Genomic DNA, 26007 nt, shown 5'->3' on the forward strand with positions numbered 1-26007 from the left:
GCGGCGCGCAGGGCTGAGCCGGGCCGGCCATGCAGGTTCCCGGGCCCGGCCGCGCGGGGCCCGCCGTGGGCGGGCGCCCGGCGAGGGGCGGGGCCGAGGCAGCGGGAGCTGAGCGCCGCCCGCCCCGCGCGCACAGCACCCGCACGCTGCCCGCCTGCCCCGCACGGCCCCGCCGGTGAGAGCCGGGACGCGGCCCGGGGGAGCTGGGGGCTGCGCTCAGCCCCAGCTGCCCTCAGGGTGGCCATTAACGTCCTGAGGGGGCGCGCGCCGGGCGGCCGTTACGGGGGGGGGGGGGGGCAAACCGCGTGTGTGAGGCCTGGCGGCGGCTCCGGAACGCGGCTGGGGCCAGGGGCAAGGGCGGTGGGGGGGTGTCGGCGGGGGTGTCCTGGTGCTCCTGGGGCTCGTGGGGCTGGCGGCCCCGCGGCCGTGCAGCGCGGCCCGGCTGGCGGCAGGGGGCGAGCGGCGCTTGACCTTGCGGCGCGTGTCCTGCGAGGCGGCGTGGCCCGGCCGGCCGCCGGGGCCTCGGGGCCCTGAGCACTGGGTTGGCTGCGGTGGGCTTCTGCTCTTGTTCTTGTTCGGGAACTGGCTCTGCTAAACCTGACAGTTATTTGCTTTTTTTTTTTTCTTTTTCGTTTTGCAGCCATGCTCCGTTTACCTGCAGTGCTCCGTCAGATGAGGCCAGTGTCCAGAGCACTCGCCCCCCACCTAACGCGAGCGTATGCCAAAGATGTGAAGTTCGGAGCAGATGCCAGAGCTCTTATGCTCCAAGGAGTAGACCTCCTAGCAGATGCTGTAGCAGTCACCATGGGGCCAAAGGTAAGCAAAGACTTTGCATTTGTTTTGTGTTAACGCTTTGGTCTGGCTGAAAACAGATAGATAGAGAACAGTTTTTCCTAGGTGGAGCTGTGTTATTCCCATCTGTGTGCCTGTAACGGAGCTGCAGGGGCATGGGCAGGCAGCTGCAGGCAGCCATATTCTCATTCAGTCACCTCCCCACGGGCACAAAGTAAGATGGATCTGAACACTGTGGAAGGTGCTGCACGTTATTGGGAACGGTTTGAAATAAAATAGGTCAAGGGGGCATGCATGACTAGTTACTCTGGCTCATTTGATAGCCTGTAACAATGTAGTAGATAATTAATCCGACTCACAACATAAGTAGTTAAATTAGTTCTATTTCTTTGAAATATGAAATATTTTTTTGTATAGTTTTGCCTTCTAGAAGTAACAAAGTAGAAGTACTAAAAGCATAATGTTGAGTTTTCGGTTGACTGGTAAATGTTACCAGCTTAAGTGAAAATTCATGGTAGTGGCCTTCATTTTATGTTGCCTGTAGGGCAAATTGTAGTCTGATTCCCTTCAAGTTTTAGGCTGTTTTGAAAGCTAGCTGTTATATTCTGCATAGTCATACAGCATGCAGTAAGGCTTGAAACAAGGCTCCTTTTTAAGGAAGAGACATTGATTTTTTTCAGGTTCGTAGGAATATCTGTTCCAAGTGGTGTGTCTGTAATGGTTTCTTTGGAATTTAGGTAGTAGGTAGTAGTGACCGGGTGTTAGTGGGGTGGGTGGGATAGTGGTGAAGTACCTGCAAGCTGCAGTTCTGCAGCTTTTGAGGCTTTTTAATTAGTTACATTGAATCACTTTAGCTTCTTGATAGGATTAACATAGTGACTGTTTTGTCTGTTCTCTAAAGTATGCTCACTACATCTCAGAATACTTGTGGAAGCTTTTAACAAAGGCACAGTTCAGCTCTTTGAAGCTTCTAGTTTGTCAACTTTAAGTACAACTTTGAAATGATATATTTGAAATAAAGTAGACTAAATGAAATGAAGGTAGGAGGTTCAGCACATACGATAACAGCGTGTGCGTGGTAGATCTTGTCAAGGCTGCTTGGCCTCTCTGAAATTATTCTTTGCACATTTTTGGAGCCTAACTAGCTTTATTGAAAGACAGAAATGCCATAAACTGAGCAAGGTGAAGGTTAAGGAACAGTGATGTCAGCAAACTACAGCTGCTTCCCATAAGCACAGTTCTGCAGAAGGGAATAAAGTTGCAGTGCAGTCAGTTGATATAACTTGTCTTTGCCTCAGGCAATGTTGTGAACGTCTAAGCATGATTTTAATGTACTGCTCAAAGGGCAGTTCCTGATGCAACTTTCTGCAACCTTGTGGATTTCTTGTTCCAGCATTGCCACTTTTATTGACTGTTCTCTGTGCATTTACAGAGATTTAGAGGTTGTACTGTAATACCTGGTTCAGCCTCCAGCATTTTTTAAGAACTACCACACTTGTGAGGAAACTTCCCTTTTGAACTGTTCTGTATTTAAAGAAGTTGGTTTACAGTCTTACACAATCATCTGATACTGCTGCCAACTGGCCAGTTGCTTTGTCATTGTGATTCTTGATATGCAGGACCATTCAAAATGCGGCTGTATTTATGGCTGGCATTCCTTGGTTCAGAAACACAAAGCATCTCTTTGAGTGTAAGCTGGTTAATGTGATGGGATATAAGCAGATGTTGTTCTGCCACTCACCTCGTACCTACCAAACGCCTTTGGAATAAGAACAAGACAAAATATAGAAGAAAAATTAAGCAACATGAGGAGGGACTATGTGAAGAGGAGCTTATCAGTATCAGTGTCCACCGAGGTCTTCTTGTTCTTGAACCACTTTTAGATTTTGAATAGTGCAGGTCAAATGAAGTAGCAGTAAGAAATCATGTTAAGTAATAATTTGCCATGATTGTTTTATAGGAGAAAACTAACAATATGCAAACTCTCATGAGTTCAAAGTTAGTAACTAAAGCTCAACATTTCTTTTTTCTGTAGTTTCTAGGGCTAGCTGTACTATAGTCTCTTCCATGGCAGCAGTCCAAGGTTAGTTAAATCACTGAGGCAGATGTGAGTGGGCACTGTGCAGGTGAGACCACGGTGCACCATAGTGGCAGCATGCTCTGTCCAAATTCTTAGACAGCTTGGCTTGCCATTCAAGCTCTGCTCTGAGCCAGAGCCACACTGGCATGTGATCAGCTACAGCGGTGTTTCAGCAGGAGCCAGCATGCTCAGCTCTGAGTTGGGCCTGACAGGCCAGGTGAGGGGACAGTGCAGGATCAGCTGGGAGTGACCGGGGTGAGCTGGGGCCTTGGATCTCCCTTTCCTTCTTCCAACTGCTCCAGCTGGCAGGATAGCTGAAGAGCGTTAGGGCAGCAGTGGGAGAGAAGTGGCTGCTTCCATTTCTGCTCTTTCCCACTAAAACTCAAAGAGCATGATTGACTGGGGCAGCTACTGAATTCATCTGGGGAACTTTGTGAGAGGGTGCATCTACCCTGTGTTCCCTGCACAGACCATAATGTTCCACATCAACTTTGTATATTGTTTAGGATATTCCAGCTTTCTAGCTGAATGCAAGGGCAGGCAATTTTTGAGAAGGTAATGCAACACATTTGAACATATTTATATGTCGTTTTCAGTTCTGTTTGCTAACCACTGATGTTTGCAAGACAGCTCTTTTTCAGAACATGCAAAAAATTGAACTTTCTATTGCTGTTTCTCAATCATATGCTTTTTATTGTGATTTGAAGGAAGTTTTGCAGAATTTTATGTTAATGTATTCTTGTTAATTTTAGGGGAAAATATGTTAAAGTGAATCTCGACACTTTTTACTTTTTATTTATTTATTTATTTATTGTAAGGCCAGTCTTATTTTAATTTCAGACTTTGAGTCTATGATGTTAACCATCATGGTTGGGGGATTCACTGAAAGCTTCCTTCTGTGAAAATACAAAACCATCAAACCATTTTCCCAGTTTTGCCAAACTTGGGATGTGTATGTACTTGTGGAAAATCCAAACTGAAAGGTGTATGCAAAGTGATACTTTTGTTCATCTGTGGTTGCTCAAGAGGATTTTCATTTACAGTTGAAGTGTTGCAGTAATGTGCTGTGGGTTGCATGGCTTTCATTTAAAATTTGTTCATCTCCCTAGGGAAGAACAGTTATTATTGAACAAAGCTGGGGAAGTCCCAAAGTGACAAAAGATGGTGTAACAGTAGCAAAGGCAATTGACTTGAAAGACAAATACAAAAATATCGGAGCCAGGTTAGTTCAAGATGTTGCCAACAACACAAATGAAGAAGCAGGAGATGGTACCACTACTGCAACGGTACTCGCGCGTGCTATTGCCAAGGAAGGCTTCGAGAAGATCAGCAAAGGAGCTAATCCAGTGGAAATCAGGAGAGGTAATGTTTTCCTTGTTTTTAAAGTTTAATCACTGGCTTTTTTTCTAAATATTTTTTCGTGCATTGCCTATAAAACAGAAAAATTAATTTGTCATGGGCAGACTATTTAAATCCATTTTTGCATTTAATTAATTTCTGCTTAGTGTATGAATTTACTGTAAATAACTTTTGATCATGACTGAAAGTATGTCACACCAACTCTAAAAGATGATTGCTAAGTATATGTGAGCTATCAGTCACTTGGTTTTGAACATACAAATTTAATGGATTTTTGCAATGTGGACTTCTTGGATTGGAACCTTTTTTTCTGTGCTGTATAAATTTTTTGATCACTGACAAGTATCCTGTTCATCTTCAGGGGTGATGCTCGCAGTTGATGCTGTCATAGCTGAACTGAAGAAGCTGTCTAAACCAGTTACAACTCCAGAAGAAATTGCACAGGTAAAAAAAAAAAAAAAAAGAAAAACAACAAAAAAACCCTTAAGTTTTGTGAAGTCGGGTTCAGTTGAGCTGGGTTGGGGGGTATATTTTGTGGATGCCTCATCCCTGGAAGGTGTTCAAGATGAGGTTGGATGAGGCCCTGAGCAACGTGATCCTAGTGGGTGGCGTGCCTGCCCATGGCAGGGGGTTGGAACCAGGTAGTCTTTAAGGTCCCCTCCAACCTGAGCCATTCTGTGACATGGCAATGGAGTATTTGTCTTTACATGTTAAGATTTGAAATATGTTTCACTGAACGACCTTCATGGTAACACCTTCATTTTTTTGAGTTACTTAAAACACCCAGTATTCTACGTTTAGCTTTCTGTTAGTTTGGAAGTAGGCAGTTTTTCTCATCCAGTTTGATTGCAAAATGGGGTCATAAAACATAAATTTGCTTACTTGGGAAAAATTGAAGAGACCAAAGATGTATTTGTGGATAGGAGGTGATGGCAGATTTCCAGAAGTCTTTTGGATCTGCTGTAGGAGGCTCACATTGATGTGGGTGCGTAGGCCTTCAGGGCTGGTTTCTTCCTGGGGCTGCAGATGCAGATGACCTGTCTGTGCTCAGCATGTGGAATATGGCATATGCTTGAGCTGCCCAAAAGTTGTTCGTTGTTCTAACATAGTTCTGGTGTGGATGTGCTGGTCAGCTGCCATATCTTGTCAAGCAGTATTAGAACAGAAAATGTTTTTTGTTGTTGTTTTAGTAAGGAAATCAATCACTTTTATTGTGAAATGAATTTAAGCGGTTTACTGTTTCAGGTCGCCACAATATCAGCAAATGGAGATCAGGAAATTGGTAATATAATCTCTGATGCGATGAAGAAGGTTGGACGAAAAGGTGTAATCACTGTCAAGGTGAGAGTTAGCCAGCTTATGCACTAAGTGCAAAATGACTGTCCCTTTTCCAGCTAGGGCTGGCTTTTGTGGCACGTGATGTAGCTCCTGCTGCTCTTGTACAGTGCCATCCCTAACTCCTTTGGTCTCTTAGTTCAGGGTGGTATCACTGTTCCCAGTGTTCTTACAATCTTTTTTCTTTTGAGGGAGAGCATGTGAATCAGATGCCTCATGTAGAGGCTTTCATTCTGTTGTGCATAGCATGCTAAAAATATACTTGATCTTTTCGTAGTAAATAAGAGATTTTTAATGTTGGGATTCTTGCATCTAAACAGGATGGAAAAACTCTAAATGATGAATTGGAAATCATTGAAGGTATGAAATTCGACAGAGGCTACATCTCTCCTTATTTTATTAATACAGCCAAAGGTGAGTTAACAAAAATGCATGTCAAGTACCTTATAATAGATCTCTAGTAGTTAAAAATAATGGTGCTTACTGTAAAGGCTTTGTTATGCTACGCACCGTGGTAACAGGACAGTGGGATCCTTCCCCATCAGAAACTTAAACCTCCTGGTAAAAACTTGGACTCTTCTTAGCTGCATGCCCCACCACCACCCCTTTTCTGTTTAGCATGAACAGTGTCTGTGCTAACATCAAGCTGGCGCTGCTGTGCTCCAGACAACGTAGAATTGGAAGTGGAGTCTTGAAGAAAATCTATTTTAATGCACTCAGAAAGTACAACATAGCTCCAAAGTTGCTGCCTAAATTTTAGAGAATGCATGGTGTATTTTTTTTATAATCAGATAGTTCAGATATTGCATATTGTTTCTCCAGGGCAGAAATGTGAATTCCAGGATGCTTATGTTTTAATCAGTGAAAAGAAAATTTCTAGTGTACAGTCCATAGTCCCAGCTCTTGAAATTGCCAATGGTCACCGCAAGCCTTTGGTTATTATTGCTGAAGATGTTGATGGAGAAGCTCTTAGCACTCTAGTCTTGAACAGGTAAGGTTTAAAATTCATACTTCTAGACTTCTACAACAACAAATACTGCTTTTTCGTGTGTTTTCATCCTTTTAAAGGAATGCATACAAATGTATGTGTTTGAATCTTACCAATACTAAAGAAACAGCAACTCCAGTAGCCGTGCTTCACGTTGGTTGGGACAGAATTTTACTGGTTTTCTAGCTACTTGTTTTAGCAACTTAAGCTCAGTTCGTGAAAGTCCCTGTTTGCTTGACTGGTAGAATTGTACCAAAATGTGTTTTAATAACTAAACTTGTTCTCTGAAAGCATTTGAAATGTTGCTCATTGAATTCTTCTCTTCAGATTGAAGGTTGGTCTTCAGGTTGTTGCTGTAAAAGCGCCAGGTTTTGGTGACAACAGGAAAAACCAGCTTAAGGATATGGCAATTGCTACAGGTGGTGCTGTAAGTAATGATGTTCTAATCAGCTAATGCTGTAAAGAACTTAGTTTTAGGTCCATAGCTAGTACTGGCTTTGTTGCGGGCTGTTTCTTGAGAAATGTAACAGTAACTCTAGGGTTTGGACTTAGCAATTATCACTATACATGGTTGTGTAATAATACAGCTCTAACCAACCATGAGTAATATGTTGTTTTCACTGACTCAAGTCACATGCAGAATATCCCTGCAGCGTTCTATTTTGTTAAGAAGGAACATGAAGGAAACTCCTTGAGAGAAATAGCAAAGCTTACTGGCCTTCGTACAAAACTGGTGGTCTCGTAAGTGCTCAGACCTGAGTCAACAAATACAATTCTATTAAATGTTTGGAAAAGACTGGAGGATGTCTTCTTACTTCATGCTAATGTTGAGTTTTAGTCCCTCAGATTCAGAATAGCTGATATACTTGTTAGTGTTCATTTGTACAGCTTTTTCATATGTGCTTCAAAATCATAGCATGATACTGGGATCCAAAGCTGGTTGTTGAAATTGATATCTCGTGCTTCATTTAGCTTAAACAGTAATAACAAAAACAGCAAACCCGTTTAAAGTTAACTTTTTTTTGCCAGTATCCTTAACTTTCTTAAATGCAAGGATGAACCTGTAACACAACTAACTATCCAGCCATGTTAAATCAGTGAGTTATATTAGTCAGTCACGAATTAAAAGCTTGCGATTCTCTCTTCAGTGAGGGCCAATTTGTGAGGTACCTGCTTGCCTAGCCTGTGTTAGGAGAAGGGAGGAGCTTCCTTCCACTTAGCTGCAATAGTATGGTGGCTTTGTACTGTCACACTGCTGTATGTGTTCATCTGTCTATAAATAGTGATTTCATGTACGGTGAAGCTGTGAATTCCAACTTCTCATTTCGTTTCAGGTGTTTGGAGAAGAAGGTTTGAACCTAAATGTAGAAGATATTCAGCCCCATGACTTTGGTAAAGTTGGAGAGGTCATTGTGACAAAAGATGACACCATGCTCCTAAAGGGTAAGGGTGAAAAGGCTCAAATTGAAAAACGTATTCAAGAAATCATTGAACAGCTAGAAGTTACCACCAGTGAATATGAAAAAGAGAAGCTGAATGAACGGTTGGCCAAACTCTCTGATGGAGTAGCAGTATTGAAGGTGAGAACTGAAACTTCTTAGGAGTAAAACATACTAATTTATTAAAGAGGTTTTTTTTCAAATCTGTCTTCCACTAATGCATTCTTTAGTCACTTGTGAGACAGGAAGTGATACGTAAGTGCTAATGGACTTCCTTTATCAGTCCTTTATTGCTGATTTAAGTTCCTACTGTTTGTTTCTCTCATAATCTTACCAACTGATTCAGATAAGGAATTTGGCTTATTGCAGTGCTACACTTCGGCATTAAGAGTTATTCCATTTTGTGGCAGTAATTCTGTAGCAGTGCTCTCCTAGCCAGGCTCCTCATGCAGACCTTGACATGTGGCTTGCTTGCAGGTTGGCGGTACCAGTGATGTTGAAGTAAATGAGAAGAAAGACAGAGTTACGGATGCCCTGAATGCGACCCGCGCTGCTGTAGAGGAGGGCATTGTTCCAGGTGGTGGCTGCGCACTGCTTCGCTGCATTCCAGCATTAGACGCTTTAACTCCGGCCAACGAAGATCAGAAAATTGGTAAGTAAATTTCAAATGTTTGTGTAGAAGTGTTATAAATAGATGTTATCTGTCCTAAGGCTCTATAGAATTAAATACAGGCTGTTTTCAGTGAGTTTAGTTACTTGATCTTACGAACCTCACATCCCTTCAGTATGGCAGTGTCTGCTTTACAGTAAGAAGGAGCTCTCATTGCATCCCTAACTTGGATGTGAAAGAGCCAATAAAAATAAAGCAGCAGTATCCTCTGCCAACAACTGAGAAGCCATTAAGAGAAGAATTGAGTTGACTGTTACAACCATTGCAGATGGACATAAAATTTAAGAATGCTAAAGACATTGTGGCAAATCAAATGGAAGATGGCTTTATGCTATGTTCAAAAAATTAATATAAATAAATAAAATAGTACTACTTGTAAAACTTCTGCGAATACCTCACAGTGATTTCATTTGTTGACAAATGTCAAGCAGTCAGGAATTTTATTTCCCTGGAAGTAATTTTAAAAAAAAAAAAAAAAGCTCATGTTCTTCCTCAGATGGTTTGATCTTACTTACTGTGTTAATCTCCAGCACATAAATCTGTGCCTTGGCAATAGGAGTGTATGTGATACGTAACGCTAAATATCTTTTTCCTTACAGGCATTGAAATAATAAAAAGAACACTGAAAATTCCAGCAATGACTATTGCAAAGAATGCGGGTGTTGAAGGATCATTAATAGTTGAAAAAATACTGCAGAGTCCATCAGAAGTTGGCTATGACGCAATGCTTGGGGACTTTGTAAATATGGTAGAAAAAGGAATCATAGACCCAACGAAGGTAACCTGAAATAGTCTTAGCTTTCTTTCTTCCCACTTCACAGGATAGTAAACAGGTACTAAGTTATTTCTTTCCTATCTTCAGGTCGTGAGAACAGCTCTGATGGATGCTGCAGGTGTTGCTTCTCTCTTATCAACAGCAGAAGCAGTAGTGACTGAAGTTCCTAAAGAAGAAAAGGAGCCAGCAATGGGAGGAATGGGTGGGATGGGTGGAGGAATGGGAGGTGGCATGTTCTAATTCCTGGGATACTGATGCATCATGAACTCTGCTGTTTAAGACTGACAGTTCTTACTTAAAAACTTCAGATGTCAGTGGAAGAGGATGGATAGTGACTGAAGTGAGGCTGGTGTTCAAAAGAATCACTGTAACCATCAGTTACTGGATTTCATTTAACACACATGTAATTGTTTACAGTCATTGTCCATGCCTACAGATAATTTATTTTGTATTTTTTGAATAAAGACATTTGTACATTCCTGATAACTGGGTGCAAGATCCATCTACCAAGGTCCTGATTTAAACTTAATTAAGGCACTTGATATTCTGTTTCAGAATTTATTGGTGCTTGCCAGTACTAGGAAGAACTTGGAAGCCACTGTGCGTGAGACTAGACAATTGTGTACAAAGTAGACAAATATACACTTATGTGACCTTTATGTAATAAAACAACCTGCTCAAAAATTATGAAATGTATCACCTTATTTATCTGTACACACAGCCATAGTTCTGGGAGAAACTTGATAGCCCACTTCTAAGATATAGTAGAAATCTAACTCATGCTTGGAAAAACTGGAGGACATTTCTCTCCAAGAAACATTCCTCTGCCAAAAATGTTAATCGGAAATACAAGTGACTTAAATTTTGGTAAGAAGTACCTAAGCTGAGCTGACACAATACTTCTTTGCAATATTAAACAATGCTGTGGAAACAAGGCACATGCAGTGACTTTATTTTGCCCTTTCCATATTGCTCGTTGCACATGCTTGAACAGGCTAACTGAATCTTTCACAGTACTGTGGGAGGGCAAGTGCCTTGAGGGTATGAAACAGGTAAGTTGCCTTAGCTAAGAAAGACTTCTGAGTTTCTTAAATACTACTTTTGCTTGGGTATATTATGTAGTTATCTCTGTGGTTTGACACCTGCAGTCTTCCAGCTTTCTGAATTATATTTAAATTGTCAGCAGTAGATGTGGTTTCATACTTAAAGACAGCTTTGAATGCCACCTACTGTTTTCTGACTTGACATAGCTAATAACCCTAATGTGTAACGTCTTTTCTCTCTGCTTCCCAACTCCATTTTGCAAACACAAGTAATGGTGTTCCCAAACTCATGTATGTTTTTCTTTCATTGTCTCAGTACAGAAAATTGTTTCACAACTTCCTAGGTGCTTTAAAACTGATGTCTTAATCCAGCTGTGAATTTCCCCAACTGTCTACAACTAAGAACCATCTTTCACACATCCTATATGAATTTTTAATTGCTTCTTCTGGGAAAGTGTGTAAATGCTCTGAGACTGCTGCAGGGCAGTCTATATCCTGAAACTTACTATGTTATGTAGTACATTGCCACCTATTCTGTAGTAACCACATCAATTCAGATGCTTTGGAAGAGCAGACTGGCTTCAGCTATGAAATACACCTGAAGCTTCACCTAATTCAGTCATGACCTTCTGTAATTTAAGAAGGTGCGTAGAGAGGATACTAAATTTATTCTAACCTATTCACTTGGGTTTCTTTGGAGACTGGAAAGAGTACTAACCTAAGGAATAGAACTACTGAAAATCAGCTTAAGATAGCTGGTACCATCTCACTGCACTGATACTTACATGGAAGTTAGGTACTGAAAGGAGACAACTAAGATTTAGCTTTATATTGTGCATTACTGAATGACAAGTGTCCTTGGATGTATTTATGCTGTGCTGAGTGGAGGACAGCTCCTTCCCTCCTTCCACAACAATGTGGTACAGAAGATGATGCCTCCATGCCCTCATTCTCACGGAAGTGACATTTGTTTACTGTGTTTCGAACTGGGAACTCTGTTTGCATTAGCTGGGATTTATCTAGCATAACCTCAATACAATGCCTAACAGTGAAACATGGGCAGGTAGGCAAATTCAGCCTGCCAAATGTACTATAAATACAACAGTGTCTGGAGCCCAGACAGCTAAGAACCACTGGATATAGCTGAAACTGCTGTACTTGGCACTATATGTACCTGTTACTCAGCATTAAGGCTGCTTTTTTTTTTTTCTATAACAGTTGCTGGTCAGAATTCAACAGTAGTTGGAGACTCCTGACTTAATCCTTGTCATTGATTTGGATCAAAAGCACCTGCTAGTTGAGGTTGGACACACTGTACTCTACTCCTTAAGGCTAAAATGTCAGAATCTCCCTTAACTTGCCTAGAGTTGACTGAGGTGATGCTGGTAAGTTATATTCATGCTACTAATAACTTAAACTTGAGTTAATATATTACAACACTGAAAAAATGTTAGCTTGTTTTATAAGGCAGAGCTTATGCTGTGATTACAGAAACCGTTTGGCAGGTTAATAAACAGCAGCCTGAGTTATCTTGTGTTACAGTAGATGCCAATTGTCTGTTACTGATAACACTGAATTGCACTTGATAACAGCTTGAATAGACTGCATTGATCTAGCTGAACATGTGCGTGTTTTGTACAGTATAAAATTACATATAAAGCTCAGATATGAAATAGATGCCCCAAAAAGAAGCATGCCACTTCTTGTACAGAGTGTACAAACAAGTTTATAATGGAGGTTGTTGACATTTTCCCCATTACGTTTGATGAACTTCATGAAGCATTAACTCCCGAGGTATGCTTGTTTCTGGGCCATGGAGTTTGGATGCTCTTCTTTCAAAGGCAGTGACCATCTGCTTGACTACTTCATCAAAAAACAGCGTAGCAAGTTGTGAGTGTAGAAGTGAACGAAATTCAAAAGAAATCTGTTAAAACAGAGAAGATTTTGTCTTGTATTTACTGTTGTAATAAAATGCTGTTAGAGATAACTTCATTAAAGAATCTTCAGTTAAGCTGCAAGTAGGTTGTAGAAGAAAGAACAGATAAAACTGAACAATAGGTGAGTGTGTATGTAAAGAAAAGCCTTATTCTTTGTTCAGAGGACTGTTTTCCTATTCTTTTCAATTAGAAGAATCATTTTGTTCAATTCTCTTATGTAATCATTCCCGTTTATCTAAACCAACTGTATGTTACTTAAATGACACATCACAAAACATACGTAAAAGATTTAGGGTAGTGAAAAACTACAAACCAACAACAGTAACTAAGTTACTCTGCACATAAAATTCCCTTGAGGGACAAAATTTTGAAGAAAATCCTGCATAGCAAGGCAGCAGATTTACAGGTAACATGAAGCAAACCCAAGACTGGTTTAAAGGCAGCTTGAAATAGTTGCCTATTAGGTAACAACATTTTAAATTAGTTTTTCCATCTAGGTAGACGTAGTTAACAGTATGTTCAAACAATGCTCATTTACAGACTGAAGCTTATAATTTGCTTTTGTCTGCTCGGTCTCCTTCCTAGACATCTCCTGCCCTCTACCTTTGCTGTCCTGACATGGGCAGTCACTTTTGGAATCCAACCGTCCCGGATAAGTCCTCTGTACCAAGTCCTTGGGCCTCCTACTGCAGTGCTCAAACTGATTTGTACATTCCCTTTTAGTTACTGGATCCTTCAGTTTAATAATTACACTGAAGCTACTGTAGTAGTTAACAGGGCAGGAGCACAGGGAGTTTGCTTTCTCTCTCCACCCCCTAAAAGAAAAATTGATGACAACAGCAAGGTCACTTTTATGTCAAATAGCCTTCAAATATACTTTGTGCTGTACTGGCCTTTGGTCTAGTTTAAGAACATTACCCTAAGGCTATGGTATTGGATTTAGTTTTGCCTTCTACAGGTTCCAGAAATTATTACAAAGTTGTCAGGAAAAGAAACAGCTTGCATTTCTTCTGCCCTTCTATCATTCCTGTTACTGCATGTCGTTTGGATTGAGATTTAAGTACTTAAATCATACCTGAGAAATCAGCAGATGAAATGCCAAATGAAGCAAATGTGTATTATCTCAAATTGTTTACGAGTATTGCATATTAATTGCTGGAATAGTAGTATAGAATTAATGTGGAATGTAAGCCAGCTGTAGCTTCATTTGCACTTGATCTCAAGCATCAGTAAAAATTAATGTGCCTTTTCAAAGTCTGAGATGACATTTATAGCATGTTGAGCTCTGCAAAGCAGGGATCGTAAATGTTGCATCATGTTCAGTAACTATGTAAGAACCTGAGATGTTTTTATGAAGCTTGCAGATAGCAATACGTTGTGCTTAAATCTATGTGTTAAATCACTTAAGAGCTGAAATGCAACTGAAACTAAATGTGTTATTAAAGTTCAGTGTATATATAATGTACCACCAGGCTGGCAGAACAGTAACACAGTAGGCTGAGGAAACCAGCATCATCTAAAATTCAAGTAACACTTTCTAAAGCAAACTACCATTCTTGAAATCAGTCCTGTCTCTCCCAAGTACTTAGTTGTGCAGTGTGTTGTGAGTAGTTGGTTTTGAAATGTTTATCATTACTATCTGCGTAGGCCCAGAGGCTAAGTCACGCAGCGAGTTGAAATTGAGCAAGGGTTAGAATCCTTAAGTATGTGCTGTTGTAAGCCTGCCCCCTGCTCAGCTGGCTATATTTGTTTCTGCTACCTCAAAATGGTGTAAATGAGATATCAAGAATTAATAGTGTTTCCTCAAGAAAGCAAGAATGTTCTTTTGAAGTCCAGTTTTGACTCTCTTTAACAGAAATTCTCAACCTGAAGTGTCAAAACATGGCTTTGGTAGGGGAAAAAAAAAAAGTATTTTCCTCATAAACTTGCTATTTAGCTAATAGGGCTTAAACAGTTGCTTAATTTGAGTTTTCTCAGCTGATTTATGGCTTGGCTAAAAAGCTGTCTTACTAGTCAGTAGCAGGAACTGTCATGATTTGCCTGGAAAAAAATCAAATATCACGAGCAAGTAACATGTAAGCATAGTCAGTAAATCCCATCAGAAATGTATTTTCAAGTGCCTATAGATTCATTTTTACTGTTGAACTGTATGAAGTGCAATACAGCAATAACTTGAGTTATTAACCCAAGGAAGTTGTGCCAGTTTACAAATATTCCAAAAGCTCTTTTTCTGTCTACAGAAAAATGACTTCTAAAGCACAGTATCCCAGAAGACAACAGGATCAACCTATTTCTGTGTACTTTTGTAGCCTGTTCTGAACCCCAGATTAGTTAAGTGCTGAACACAACACCCTTAACACCATGCAATGTAAGAAAAAATAAGCGATGAAAGAAAAAATTGAAAAGCAAGAACTCGCAGTAAGGAAAGCAACTTGTATAGGAATAACAGACTAAACCAGATACTGGGTTTAAAATGCAGTATTTTGGAACTGCAGTGATATCCCATCATAGAGTAGAGAGACAGCATTTCTCCTAAAAGCTGTTACAGTGGTATTATAGAAGGAGGAGTAAGACGTAAAATACATTAAATAGTAAATCTAGAAGTCAGGAAATTAAACTACAGGCCAAACAGGATGGATGGGAAAACACCTACTTTCTGATAACAAAAGCACGTAGGTTGTAAAGTAATTAAAGAAAATAGCAAAGTCCACAAATATGTTGAGTATTTCTCTCTCTGTATTTGCTTATCTTAGTATGTAGAGAATTGTATGGTGAGAGATACCAGTCCCTAGACTGTTTGGTTATATGTGGACACCTCACAGAAGACTTGTCTCTCAATGACTGTGTAGCAGTTTTCATGTTGTAAAACTTACTGCAAAAAAAACACTTTTTGATAGTAGTGACTAAAACTAACTTTTTTGCAGTGTTTATGTGTGTATACACCCTATTTGTAGCATGTGGCGGTTTTAATTAGAATACTTACTGAAAAATCCAATGTACATGTCCTTGGATAGCCAGGGATACCTGGGCTGAAACGCCACACTGTTTCCAAATGATTAAATAGTCTTCCGTCTGTGCAGGATGCCTAAAAGAAAGTTTAAAAAGTCAAGCTACAGGGTGGCTCTTACATGAGACAAATCAGTATTACTGAAGCATGCACATTTTGTTAGACAGTGAAGGTCACGGCATAGTTAAAATTATTCTTTATAGTGCAGCCAGCAAAGGATCCCATTTGCACACTGTCACTTACAGCAAAGGAGCTGAATTCCTTTCAAGTTACGGGAAGGATCTTTGGTTTTAGCCATAAAACAGATCTCTTGTATGATGCATAGAATACCATAATAATGTTAAAGATATCTACCAGAATTGAGAACAGGGTTATTATTTTCATTCATTTCATTCATTATTTTCATAATTCATTTATTATTTTCATTCATTATTATTTTCATTCATTTCGCTTTTGGCACATACAACTATTTTTGTGTGGCTATATTTTAAATAGAAAAAGACTGAAATACATATATTTGAAAAATCATTCAAATACATCATCTCAATTGGCTTGGAGTTACTAAAGAGAATTGCTGTAATTATTTTTAAACTTTCTTTACAGTTCTTACTGTCAACGCAAGCATACATAGCTTTTGCTTGTGGTTTGAAAGCACAGATAAGCTAAGCCACGTCAAAGACAAATCAGCAGCACAAAAATACCACCATTTCTCTGCCCAGTGCAGGGATGCAATACCTCCCTACTTCTGTAACAGCAAGGGGAGGAGTAGAGGGAAGAGCAGACAGGCCTGAAGAGCTGGGCTTGCTTTTCTCATTGCTGCCAAAAGGGCAGGAAGAATGGGAAAAGTGCCAGTGTGTCCCCCTTGCTCCCAGCCTTATAAGTAGCAAAACTCACTCGACACTTCTCAGCAGCAAGAGCTGCTGCTACCAGCCTGATATTCTAGGGCTCAAGCACTGCTGCTGTAAGCAACAAACACATGCTCATTTTGTCACCACCAACAGCCCGCTATACAAAACCACTGTGCAAGCTCCCTTTGCCCAGAGTTATTTCTGAAGACAGTGAAATAGTCCGAACACACGGTCATTTTATTTCCTTGTGGTAATGTTCCTCCAGTTATGTGAAGATGATATAAATGTTTAGGAAAAAAATCCCAACAGAGAAAATGCTAATAAATCTAGGAAGAAGAAACTTAAAGTGTTCTCCCCACCACTTTCATGGTCTTTTCAGAGACCAGAATTCTTCTTTTGAGAGAATTACAGTGAGTAAGAATTGGTAAGCCAAACTGATAGCTGTGCAAAATAAAAAGTCTTGTCAGGGAAGAGTAGAAAGGGAGAGCAGCATGTAAAATGCAGATTTTTCCATTGTAACTGTTGAGCTTCCTTAATAATGGGAGAGATTTTTTTTTCTTTCCAAAATGAATAAGTACCTTGAAAAAAAGCACTTTGCATATTCTTTCAAATTCATGTCTCCCCTAAACTTAAGAAACCCATTTCTGTTTTATGCAGTGTCTTGTTAATGGAAGCCTAGAAAATAATAATGTAATAGGATACCCAAACAATTATCTTGACCGGTTAATCAGCTGTTGTAATTTGACTAGTTATTCCAAAAGATAGTCAAAATTGCATGAAGGGGGAGAGGCAGTTTTTATGAGTCTGTTCTGAGCTGTTCCTAACAAACAGATTTGAACCTCTAACATAAATGAGCAGCTGGAAGATCCAGACATCATTTAAAATTTCTCCCTTTATTACCCTTGAAAAAAACGAAAGGAGAAATACAATTGTTGTACAAATTAATTCTAAGAAATGGACTTGAAATCTATCCTTCTATCATGGCATCAATATACTGAATAACAGGCTCTTCAGCAGATCCTCTGCCTAAACTTCTTAAATAAACTTGTTAGAATTGTCAGAAGAAAAATTATGACATCATTTTGCTAAGGCACTAGAAGCTACAAAGAGATAACCTTTAAGTCTCTATTATTTTTGCATTTAGAGAGGCTTGGACAAAATTAAAACAAACAAAAAAACACAACAAATAGATATCTTCATTAATGGCTACTTGGTTTTTTTTCCAGCAAAAGCCAATTAAAAGACAATTTTTCCCCCTATTTGGCAGCTTATGTTTTAAAAGCACATTGAAATTAAAATTAACACCAGGTAACCTATAGTCTTTAAACAAAAGCTACACAAGTTTTGAGCCACAGGAAGCAATTCCAGCATTAATTTTGTTTTTAAAAGAGCTTCCTGGAATATTTAAATTTTTACACACAAGTTACGGAAAGATACAGCTAAAAAAAAAAAAATAATAAATTACCTTAACTAAATGCGGCCTCACGAGGGTAACAACTGATGTATACCTTTCTACCACAGGAGGGAATCCTATTTCTAGCTGTGCTTTGCAGTATCCAGAGCGCTTTGATAATATATCTGACTTCTTACACCATGGCACAAATAGTTTGTAATCTTCCACAACAGCAACAACTGCATACATTTCCTGCATAGAATATCTGGAAGCAGAAATATAAATGTTACAGTTACAAGGTGTTTTAACTAGAAATTCAGTATTATAAGGTTCAAAGACACTATAAGTGGCATAGGCAGTTTTGATGGTGAACATGCAGTCACCTGAAAACACTACTGCTATTTTTGGAAGTTAAAAATGCAACTCTATTAAGATCAAAAAAAAAAAAGTAATAAACTGGTAAAAGTCTTCGCACAAGAAAAGCAAAACACCACACAGCATCTAGCAGTAAAGTTAGTGAACACTGAACCAGATGCATGCTACTTTCTGCAATATTAGGAATGTTAGGTAAGCATGCTTAGATTTCAAATGGAAAAGTAGTTTTTCCATCGTAGCTGTGTCTTGATTTAGGTAGATTTTAGATATTTCTTAGAACAAAAGAATCCATACCTCACAGCTACCAAGAAAAGGTGTAACAAAACTAGGGGACTGTTTTCAAAGGTTTAAACAGAACACTACTTAGACCTCCCCCCCCCCCAAAAAAATAAAAAAATAAACAATAAAAAATACTTTCAAGAGAAAAACAGTGAGTATTATTGGACAAAGCCTCCTTTTAAATGAAATCTGTTGCAGTTCAAGAACTATCACATAAACGAATATTAACCATCATGAAAAAAATACTAACCCTAATGAACAAATCATACTATTGTGGACTAGAGGCTGGGAGCAGATCCAAAACTCATTAAATTAATGGGAAATTTTCCACTAGTTTTAAGGCAAACTGGGTTTCAAAGAGTTTTTGTATGCACGTACTTCACCACACAACTAATTATTTTCCTTCTTTTAAAGAAAGAAGCAAATCTCAAATGAGAAGTACAACATAATGCAAGTGTAACATTGGCACGTATTTTTGAGAAATGGGAGAAAATTGAGTTTTCACACCTTTTGGTTTATCCCCATTTCACCAGACAAATAATGCATGCTTCCCTTTCAGGGTTGTTTTTGTTTCGTCATGAAATAAAAAGGTTATTTCTGCTATTTCCTTCCAAGGAGCAGGTGTATGGGGTTCCTAAATTTTTGATACCCAATTTCTGACTTGACAGCCTGATCTCTAAAAATTTTGAAAGTTAAAACTCATTTCTACTCTCCACCTGGGCACAGTCTCAGGGACATGTGCCTTCAGGGATGCTCAGTCTTTGAACTTTTAGTGCAAACATGAAAACTGTAAATGCATAAGGTATCGTTCCATTTTTCTATACAAACCCTATAATTCTTCTTTCAGAATATTCTTTTCTTTTATTTACTAGTGGTGCAGCAATGTTGAAGAAACTTCTTGAAAAGGCATGGCTCATTACAGGTACTTGCAGAGAAGAAATTCTGGTCATCAGAATACCACAGGAAGCCAAGTGCCTGCAACATTGAAAATGCCTTTCAGACTCCTTTCTTATCAGCAAAATAGATCACAACACATTAAGGTGAGATGCAAAGTCTGTTGTATAGCATTCCAGAAAACATCCAATTTAGATGGAAAAACAAAGGCTCATAAGTGTTTGCGAACTTAAAAAAAAAAAAAAGTCTTTTTTTTTCCCCTTTAAGAGAAACTAAAAATAGCTCCCAGTCACGAGAAAAGTAACTGGCAGAGTAAAATACAAAGGCCCCCATTAAACACTGGCTTCGTGGCAGCCTGAGTTCACGTACAGGACTCATGCACTTAGTGTGCAGAATTAATTTTGCTTTCTTACCAGAAAAATCATGCAAAAAAGTAGAAAAGTTTCCAATTGCAGAAATGAAGTAGAATTCTGCAGTAATCCCTCTGCTGCCTTCCTTCTCTTATAAGGAAAGTTTCATTTTGAAAGTCCTTTTAGAAACTGCATTGTATCCCCATTTCTTTCTTTTGAAAATATCACACAGAACCATGGATTCAGTGTTTTCATAAATAAAACTTAACAGTTTAGCTTTATGAAATGCTAGTAGTTCTAAGATTCCATCTCAGTTTTCTGGTTTTGAACCTATACTAAAATCTAAAAAAATATTCATTGTGGTTAATAGGACTCATGCTGAATTACTGATTTTGCCTAAAATGCTGCTTCAAAAGTTCTGATTTCTGGCACCGGGGAGTTAAAAAGGTCACTATTTGCTGTCAGCGCTTCTACATATGTAAGCTAAAAAGCAACCTAGGCCATCTTCTGTCAGTAATTAAACGATCAGGACTGCACTTCTGGATTTACATGGTCAAAAATGGAACCAACCTTCCCACTTGGTGTAAGGCTTGCTTGTTATTATTTTATTTAAACACAGCTAACAGATAGATGCCGTTTTTTCCTGGCCACCAAACTAGCACAGCAAATTCTGGTAAGTCTTTCTACAGCAAGCTCTGCAAACGTTTGGAATTGTATCTCAAAGGATATGGACAGAGTCTGTTTTTTTCCACTTGGACTGGACAGGACTGTTAAGGAAAAGCATGGCTTTGACAGGAACACTGGATGCCTGCCAGTAACCTTGTAGCTGCCTCAACCTGATTCATAGAAAGAGTTCAGAACTTTGGACCAGACCTTGTTCTGGAGAGCTAAATTATTTTCTCCATCTGTGGCTACCTATAAGTGCACTGTCCTAACTTGTTGTCGGGACTCTTCTGTTGGTTTGTTCTTACTGTAATGCTATGCCAGCACAGTGCTTCAGGCAGTTTTATGTATACACGTTTAAGTGCAGGGCTGAAAAACAATCTCCACAAGTACTTTGTTATTGCTCTAAGATCAAGTCCTTTTCGCAGTTACACTGCCATTCAAGGAAGGGAAGGTTAAGAGAGGTTATAGTGTTAACAGAGCTGGTGGGACTTGGTCTCTCTCTAGATTTTATTTGAAGAGAAACAGATGCTACAAGAATGTGCTGGGCCTGGTCCCAGTTCAGGAAAGCATACCTCTCTAGAAACCACAAAAGCAGAGACTTTGGTGGACTGTCACGCATGTTTTTGTGAACCTGGTGAAGGCCTCAGGAGAAAAGCTAAGTCTGTACTTAAATGCAGACACGCCTACCACTCCTTTATTATACTCTGAGGGTAACACAGTCAGTGCCACTCATACTGCTCTTACTGGCATCATTCAATTCCTGTCCTTGCTGCTTTCTCTCTAAACATTTAGGCACTGATCACAGTATCATCCGACTTACACGACCTGAAAAGGAAGCATTTACTGTTGTGTGGTATACGTGATCTCTATGTGGTGATTATTTTTAATAGTTACATTTCCAAAGACTAAAATATTTTGAAAAAAGGAATCTCCAACTCCTAATTATAAAAAGACTGAAATCAGTGGTCAGAGCACACCCATGTAGTTGGGCTTACTGCTATCCCAACTGTTCCTTCCACGAAGCTGGTGTTACCAGATTGCCAGTTAATGGTCAGTGAGATGAGAGCTGATCTTATTCACATTCTTTGTGGACAGCTGTTCGAGTCCCAAAAAATGAGCTTTGCCAGCAAGTGTCCTCGTGAGCATCTCAGCCTGAACAAGCCTGAACACAGGAGACTAATTTACCAGCTTGGTCCTTGAAGCCTGCTGCTCAGCGCAGTGAGGGGTCCGCCAAGGTGACAACAGGTACAAACTCTACACTGGTGGCAGTGCGACACATGAAAGCACACCGCGCTGCAGGGCTACAAATAGTACAGCAACATTTCCGATCCGGTGTGCGCTGGGTTAAAACCAGCCACCAGGATTCTTTTACCTCACACTAGACACATTCTCAAAACTAGTTTGCAGCCTGCTGCTCAGGAAGTTTCTTTACCCTGGATGCTGTTGGCTAGTGATGGATTTTGCCCTTAGTTTGGAACCGTATCATCTCTAACAAATTACTTTTAAAGCAGTGATTCTAGTTTACAGAATTGAACTATTTTAGTGCTGCAATTACATCTCAAAGACTTAATGTGTATCCCTCGTGTTTAAATTAAGAAATACAGTCCAAGTGAGACGATAGAGCACAGCGCTGCAGAGTAAGAATTACGTCGGATGCCTGCTTGCATTTCGACATCGCGACCCAGTGTCAATTTTTCTGCTTTTTCCCCGTTTCCGAGGGCGGCGGTAAGACCCCTAGCGCACTAAAGCCGCGGGGGCAGTCCAGGCAGGGAGGCGGGGGGATCCCGGTGCTGCCCGTCGAGACCCATCCTGACACCCGCCCGCCCCTGCCGCTCTCAGCCCGGCTCCTCTCCGGGGCGGCACCTGGGCAGAACGCCCCTCCCGCTTCGCTCGGCCGGCTGGAAGCTCGAGGGCCCCCAGCCCCCCCGCCTCGCCCCGTACCTGCCGGTAGCGCCGAGCCCCGCGGCCAGCACCCGCCCGCTGCGCGCCATCGCCGGGCCCCGCCGGCACCGACCGGCCCGGAGCCGCCTGCGGGCCGCGGGGGGGGGCGAGGGCGGGGACGGGCACGTGACGGGCGCGGCGGGGGCGGGAGGGAGGTGCCCGAGCTCATTGGCCCGGCGGCGCGCGGCCGTCCTGGGGCTGCGGCGCGCGGGGCCTATAGCGGTCCCCGATGGTCCGTAACGGTCTGGAACAGCCCCGGACAGTTCTGCTACGCAGGGACTCAGCCCCCATCGCCCCGTTAGGCGTTCTTACAGCTCTGCTGGAGGGAGTTGTCGGCAAGGTGAACTGTCCTACAGCTGTTAAGTGTTTGCGCTGTCCTGCGCTTCGTGGTGTGTCCTGCAAGTTGTATGGCACAAGTTGTTTGAACCCGCAAAGCCTCCTTCCATAAAGCTGCAGGTCTTTGTTTAGTTACAGGCAGGCTGCTCTAGCTCTTGGCTGGGAAGCACGAACTGAGTGAGGACAGTCACGCTCCATAATATTCAGATATCCTTACCTCGAACATGTGACAGCAGTGCACTGCTAGGCAGTAAACAGCCTGACTGTGGTGTTAATGAAGTCTCTGAACTGTCCCCTGAACTCAAATGCAACCCTAGTTTTATATTTGATGGAAATTCAAAGTTTTAGTTAAAGTAGCGGAATGCACTGAAATGAAATTATTTCTAGAAAATGAGTAAGTCCAGTTCTATGTTCTCTTCAGAAAAGTTTTCCTTATCTCAGTGTCTTGTCATTAGTTAAAAACATTAATTGTTAAACAGAACACCAGCAATTTGAATAATTGAAACTAATTGGAGCAGCTCTTTATCCCGTCAGGGCATGGTGTTTTTCAGATAAGCTGCCCTGTAGTGTGCTTTTCATTCTGAGCTTGATGAAAACCAGAAACATTTAAAAACCTGGGTTTTACAGCGTGGGAGAAAACCAACCCCACCAGAAATGCGAAAAAGCCTCAGCCTGTGCCCCCACTTCAAATTCCTGTTACTAACTTCATCTGCATATTTCGTAACTTCCATCAGAGCTCAGAATCACAGAATCGTCTAGGTTGGAAGAGACCTCCAAGATCATCTAGTCCAACCTCTGTCCTAACACTAACAAGACCTCCACTAAACCATATCACTAAGTGCTACATCTAAACGTCTCTTAAAGACCTCCAGGGATGGTGACTCAACCACCTCCCTGGGCAGTCCATTCCAATGCCTAACAACCCTTTCAGTAAAGAAGTTCTTCCTAATATCCAACCTAAACCTCCCCTGGCACAACTTTAGCCCATTCCCCCTCATCCTGTCACCAGGCATGTGGGAGAATAGACCAACCCCCACCTCTCTACAGCCTCATTTAAGGTACCTATGGAGAGCGATGAGGTCTCCCCTGAGCCTTCTCGAGGCTAAACAACCCCAGCTCCCTCAGCCGCTCCTCGTAAGACTTGTTCTCTGCTGCTCTTTCTTGCTGGTTCCTGCTTGCCATGGGAGTGTGCCCATCTATGTAGTTGTTCCAGCTTGTTTCTCTGGATCAGGAATTACCTCACTGAGAGTTGATGCCTTCTAGCGTTTAGAGTAACTGAAGGATAAAGCACTGAAGTACAAGATGATACCTGAGGGCACTCTGTTTTGTTTTGTTTTCTTATCCAATTTGTCTGTCTCGGAAATAGTCCTTACAACTTGCTTGGTGTCTGCTGTTTGCAGAGATCTGCATCTACTAACTCTGATAGGAAGAGTGGCTCAAATTAATATTTACACCAGAGGGATGTAAAACACTTCTGATACATCAGAAAGAGCCATCACATATGACCACAACAAAATTTCTGTATAAAACAGCTACATGCCACCCTCAGCTGGCCACCAGCTGGCACAACCTTCCCCAGCCACCCTCTCCCTGCTGGCCCTGGAGTGCTGTGCTAACACTCAGCACACTTGACATCAAAAGCAAAACTAGATCTGGAAGAGATTTAAGTTCATGATATTTTTTCCTCACTCATACTACATGAGAAACTTGAATTCAGTTTCTCTGGTGCTGAAACATACGTGCTTCTGTTAAATGTTTCTACTCTTTCGCTTTAGAATGTTTGCCCTAATCTTTAATAGACAAATGTCAGGAAACAGTCCACGGCACTTGAAGCTGAGTACAGATCTGGGGGCAATCAAAAGACTGAGTTTGAACTAGTTTTGCGGCTTTTTGCATAATGTCAGTTCACTATGCAATTCTTTATAGCATTCCACACGGGAGAAATAATAATTTATTTTGGGAAGATCAGCAGAAGGGAATAGCTAGAGGCATGGATGCTTTGAGTGAACCAGTGCCAGAAACTTCTACTGGCACAATAGAATGGGTAAATCAAGTACGGGCCATGTGGCTGAATACTTCTTTTGGCAACAGTGCCAGCTAGTGATAGCTTAGGCTAGCCGTGAAATTGGACCTGAATCTGTTACACAAAACAAGACTGCACAGGCCTGTACCTTGAATACAAGCCTGAATCTGAAAAGCATCTGGGCTCTTAAATCCAATCTTTTTCCAATCTACATAGTAATCTCCGTGAAGACATGTGCATGTGGGGAAAGAGGAACGGAACCTCAGTGGTCAAAATGGGAAGGGTAAACCACTAAGTTACCCTGATCAATTCTTGTGGAAGCCATGTAATAGAGATACTGTTCCAGAAGCAAAGATATATTGGGATTCAGGGCTTTGACAGGCAGACATGAATTAAAGAACCCTGGGCAGAATTTGTGAGGGAAAAAAAAAAAGCAAAAAAAAAAAAAAGCAGTTTTCTCATTTCACTTTACAGTGTTTCATCACAACACAATTCCTGTTCACTCTTGTAACACAGAACTCCCTTCTGTGTGGGAAATGGCATCTCCAAAATTAATATTTTAAAGTGTACCTTGGGATTGCAATCCCTGAGCTCAGTTCCATTTAAAAACAGAGAGAATGCAATCCTGCTGACCATAACTTATGTTGGAACTCAGGCCGAAGAAACCAGAGCAAGTTGCTGCAAATTGATCTTCATGGTGAACCCGAGCATGTGACAGTTACTTAAAATAGTTACGTGCATTAAATTCTTGCAGTAGGGAGTTACTGTCTGCGTCAACCTTACATTCACATGTCTCTAGGCAGCCCGGTAAATATCTCCTTTTGTGGCCCATGAGTGCATCTTTCTAGGAATGCAGAGCGTGAGCTTGATAGCACAAAGGGAAGACCCTCTGCACCTCCACATGCAGGTCCCAGGAACATTTGGATACACGTAGTTACATAAAATATTACAAACACTGAATTGTTCTGCAAACTAAGCATTACAAAGCAAAGACAGACAGACATAAAATCAACTGATCTTTACACACGTGTTCACACACACAACCTTGTCTTTATCTAGGAGAATCTTCAAAAAGCTGTGAAGTTTAATAATGGGAATGATTTGTGAGTACTGAGTTTTAGTGTCACACATTTACCTCCCTTTTCACAAATAATTTAAGTTTTACCTTATCGGATGTTCTCAAGTTGGCTAAAAAGCCGTTTCACTTTCCTTGTAGCAGTGGCTGTTGAGAAGATTAGAAACTTGGCAGGCGTACAGTACAACTGCGTGATAGTGAATAGTTTATACAAAATGACACGTTACACTGCATGTTATGAAATATTAGTGTATTGTGTGCTTAAGCAATGACAGACTTTGGCTTACATTTTGTGGTCCGCCTTGGTGTTTTACCTCAGCTTTTGCTCACTGCTGCTAAACGCAGGGAGAACAAATGAGAACAAACGAGCTGTCACAACACCTGGGCGTTTGGGTGTAAGCA

General features: G+C 40.8%; 2 protein-coding genes across 3 annotated transcripts; one reads left to right on the forward strand and one right to left on the reverse strand.

Annotated features, from left to right (window-relative positions):
• The first annotated feature begins 18 nt into the window (after positions 1-18).
• On the forward strand, positions 19-9924 carry HSPD1 (heat shock protein family D (Hsp60) member 1). The gene is made up of 12 exons (XM_066999956.1): positions 19-175; positions 641-816; positions 3982-4234; positions 4593-4675; positions 5477-5572; positions 5887-5980; positions 6389-6557; positions 6882-6981; positions 7889-8134; positions 8471-8645; positions 9263-9441; positions 9526-9924. Exons 2-12 carry the CDS (start codon positions 643-645, stop codon positions 9676-9678), a joined length of 1722 nt encoding a protein of 573 aa, XP_066856057.1. The 5' UTR covers positions 19-175; positions 641-642; the 3' UTR covers positions 9679-9924.
• Positions 9859-25717, reverse strand: COQ10B (coenzyme Q10B). 2 transcript variants are annotated; one of them, XM_013187611.3, is made up of 5 exons: positions 25696-25717; positions 19149-19295; positions 17739-17931; positions 15402-15503; positions 9859-12405 (listed from the first exon to the last, which is right to left on the reverse strand). In XM_013187611.3, the coding sequence occupies exons 2-5, from the start codon at positions 19268-19270 to the stop codon at positions 12238-12240; spliced, it is 585 nt and encodes a 194-aa protein (XP_013043065.1). In that variant the 5' UTR covers positions 19271-19295; positions 25696-25717; the 3' UTR covers positions 9859-12237. The 2 variants fall into 2 exon arrangements, with proteins under 2 accessions (XP_013043065.1, XP_047914395.1); XM_048058438.2 differs by lacking the exon at positions 25696-25717 and adding an exon at positions 22172-22449.
• Positions 25718-26007: the final 290 nt, after the last annotated feature.

This window comes from Anser cygnoides, chromosome 6 (assembly GCF_040182565.1).
Source record: "Anser cygnoides isolate HZ-2024a breed goose chromosome 6, Taihu_goose_T2T_genome, whole genome shotgun sequence".
Lineage (NCBI taxonomy): Eukaryota > Metazoa > Chordata > Aves > Anseriformes > Anatidae > Anser > Anser cygnoides.

What these genes read in the sequence shown, in the direction of transcription:
- HSPD1 (XM_066999956.1), top strand. Translation starts at nt 643, where the DNA reads ATGCTCCGTTTACCTGCAGTGCTCCGTCAGATGAGGCCAGTGTCCAGA. An exon ending in CAGTCACCATGGGGCCAAAG is followed by an intron (nt 817 to 3,981) that starts GTAAGCAAAGAC and finishes TCATCTCCCTAG; the next exon opens with GGAAGAACAGTTATTATTGA. An exon ending in CTCCAGAAGAAATTGCACAG is followed by an intron (nt 4,676 to 5,476) that starts GTAAAAAAAAAA and finishes TTACTGTTTCAG; the next exon opens with GTCGCCACAATATCAGCAAA.
- COQ10B (XM_048058438.2), bottom strand. Translation starts at nt 22,221, where the DNA reads ATGGCGCGCAGCGGGCGGGTGCTGGCCGCGGGGCTCGGCGCTACCGGC. An exon ending in TCTGAAAGAAGAATTATAGG is followed by an intron (nt 17,932 to 19,148) that starts GTTTGTATAGAA and finishes TTCTGCTTCCAG; the next exon opens with ATATTCTATGCAGGAAATGT. An exon ending in TGAGGCCGCATTTAGTTAAG is followed by an intron (nt 15,504 to 17,738) that starts GTAATTTATTAT and finishes ACTTTCTTTTAG; the next exon opens with GCATCCTGCACAGACGGAAG.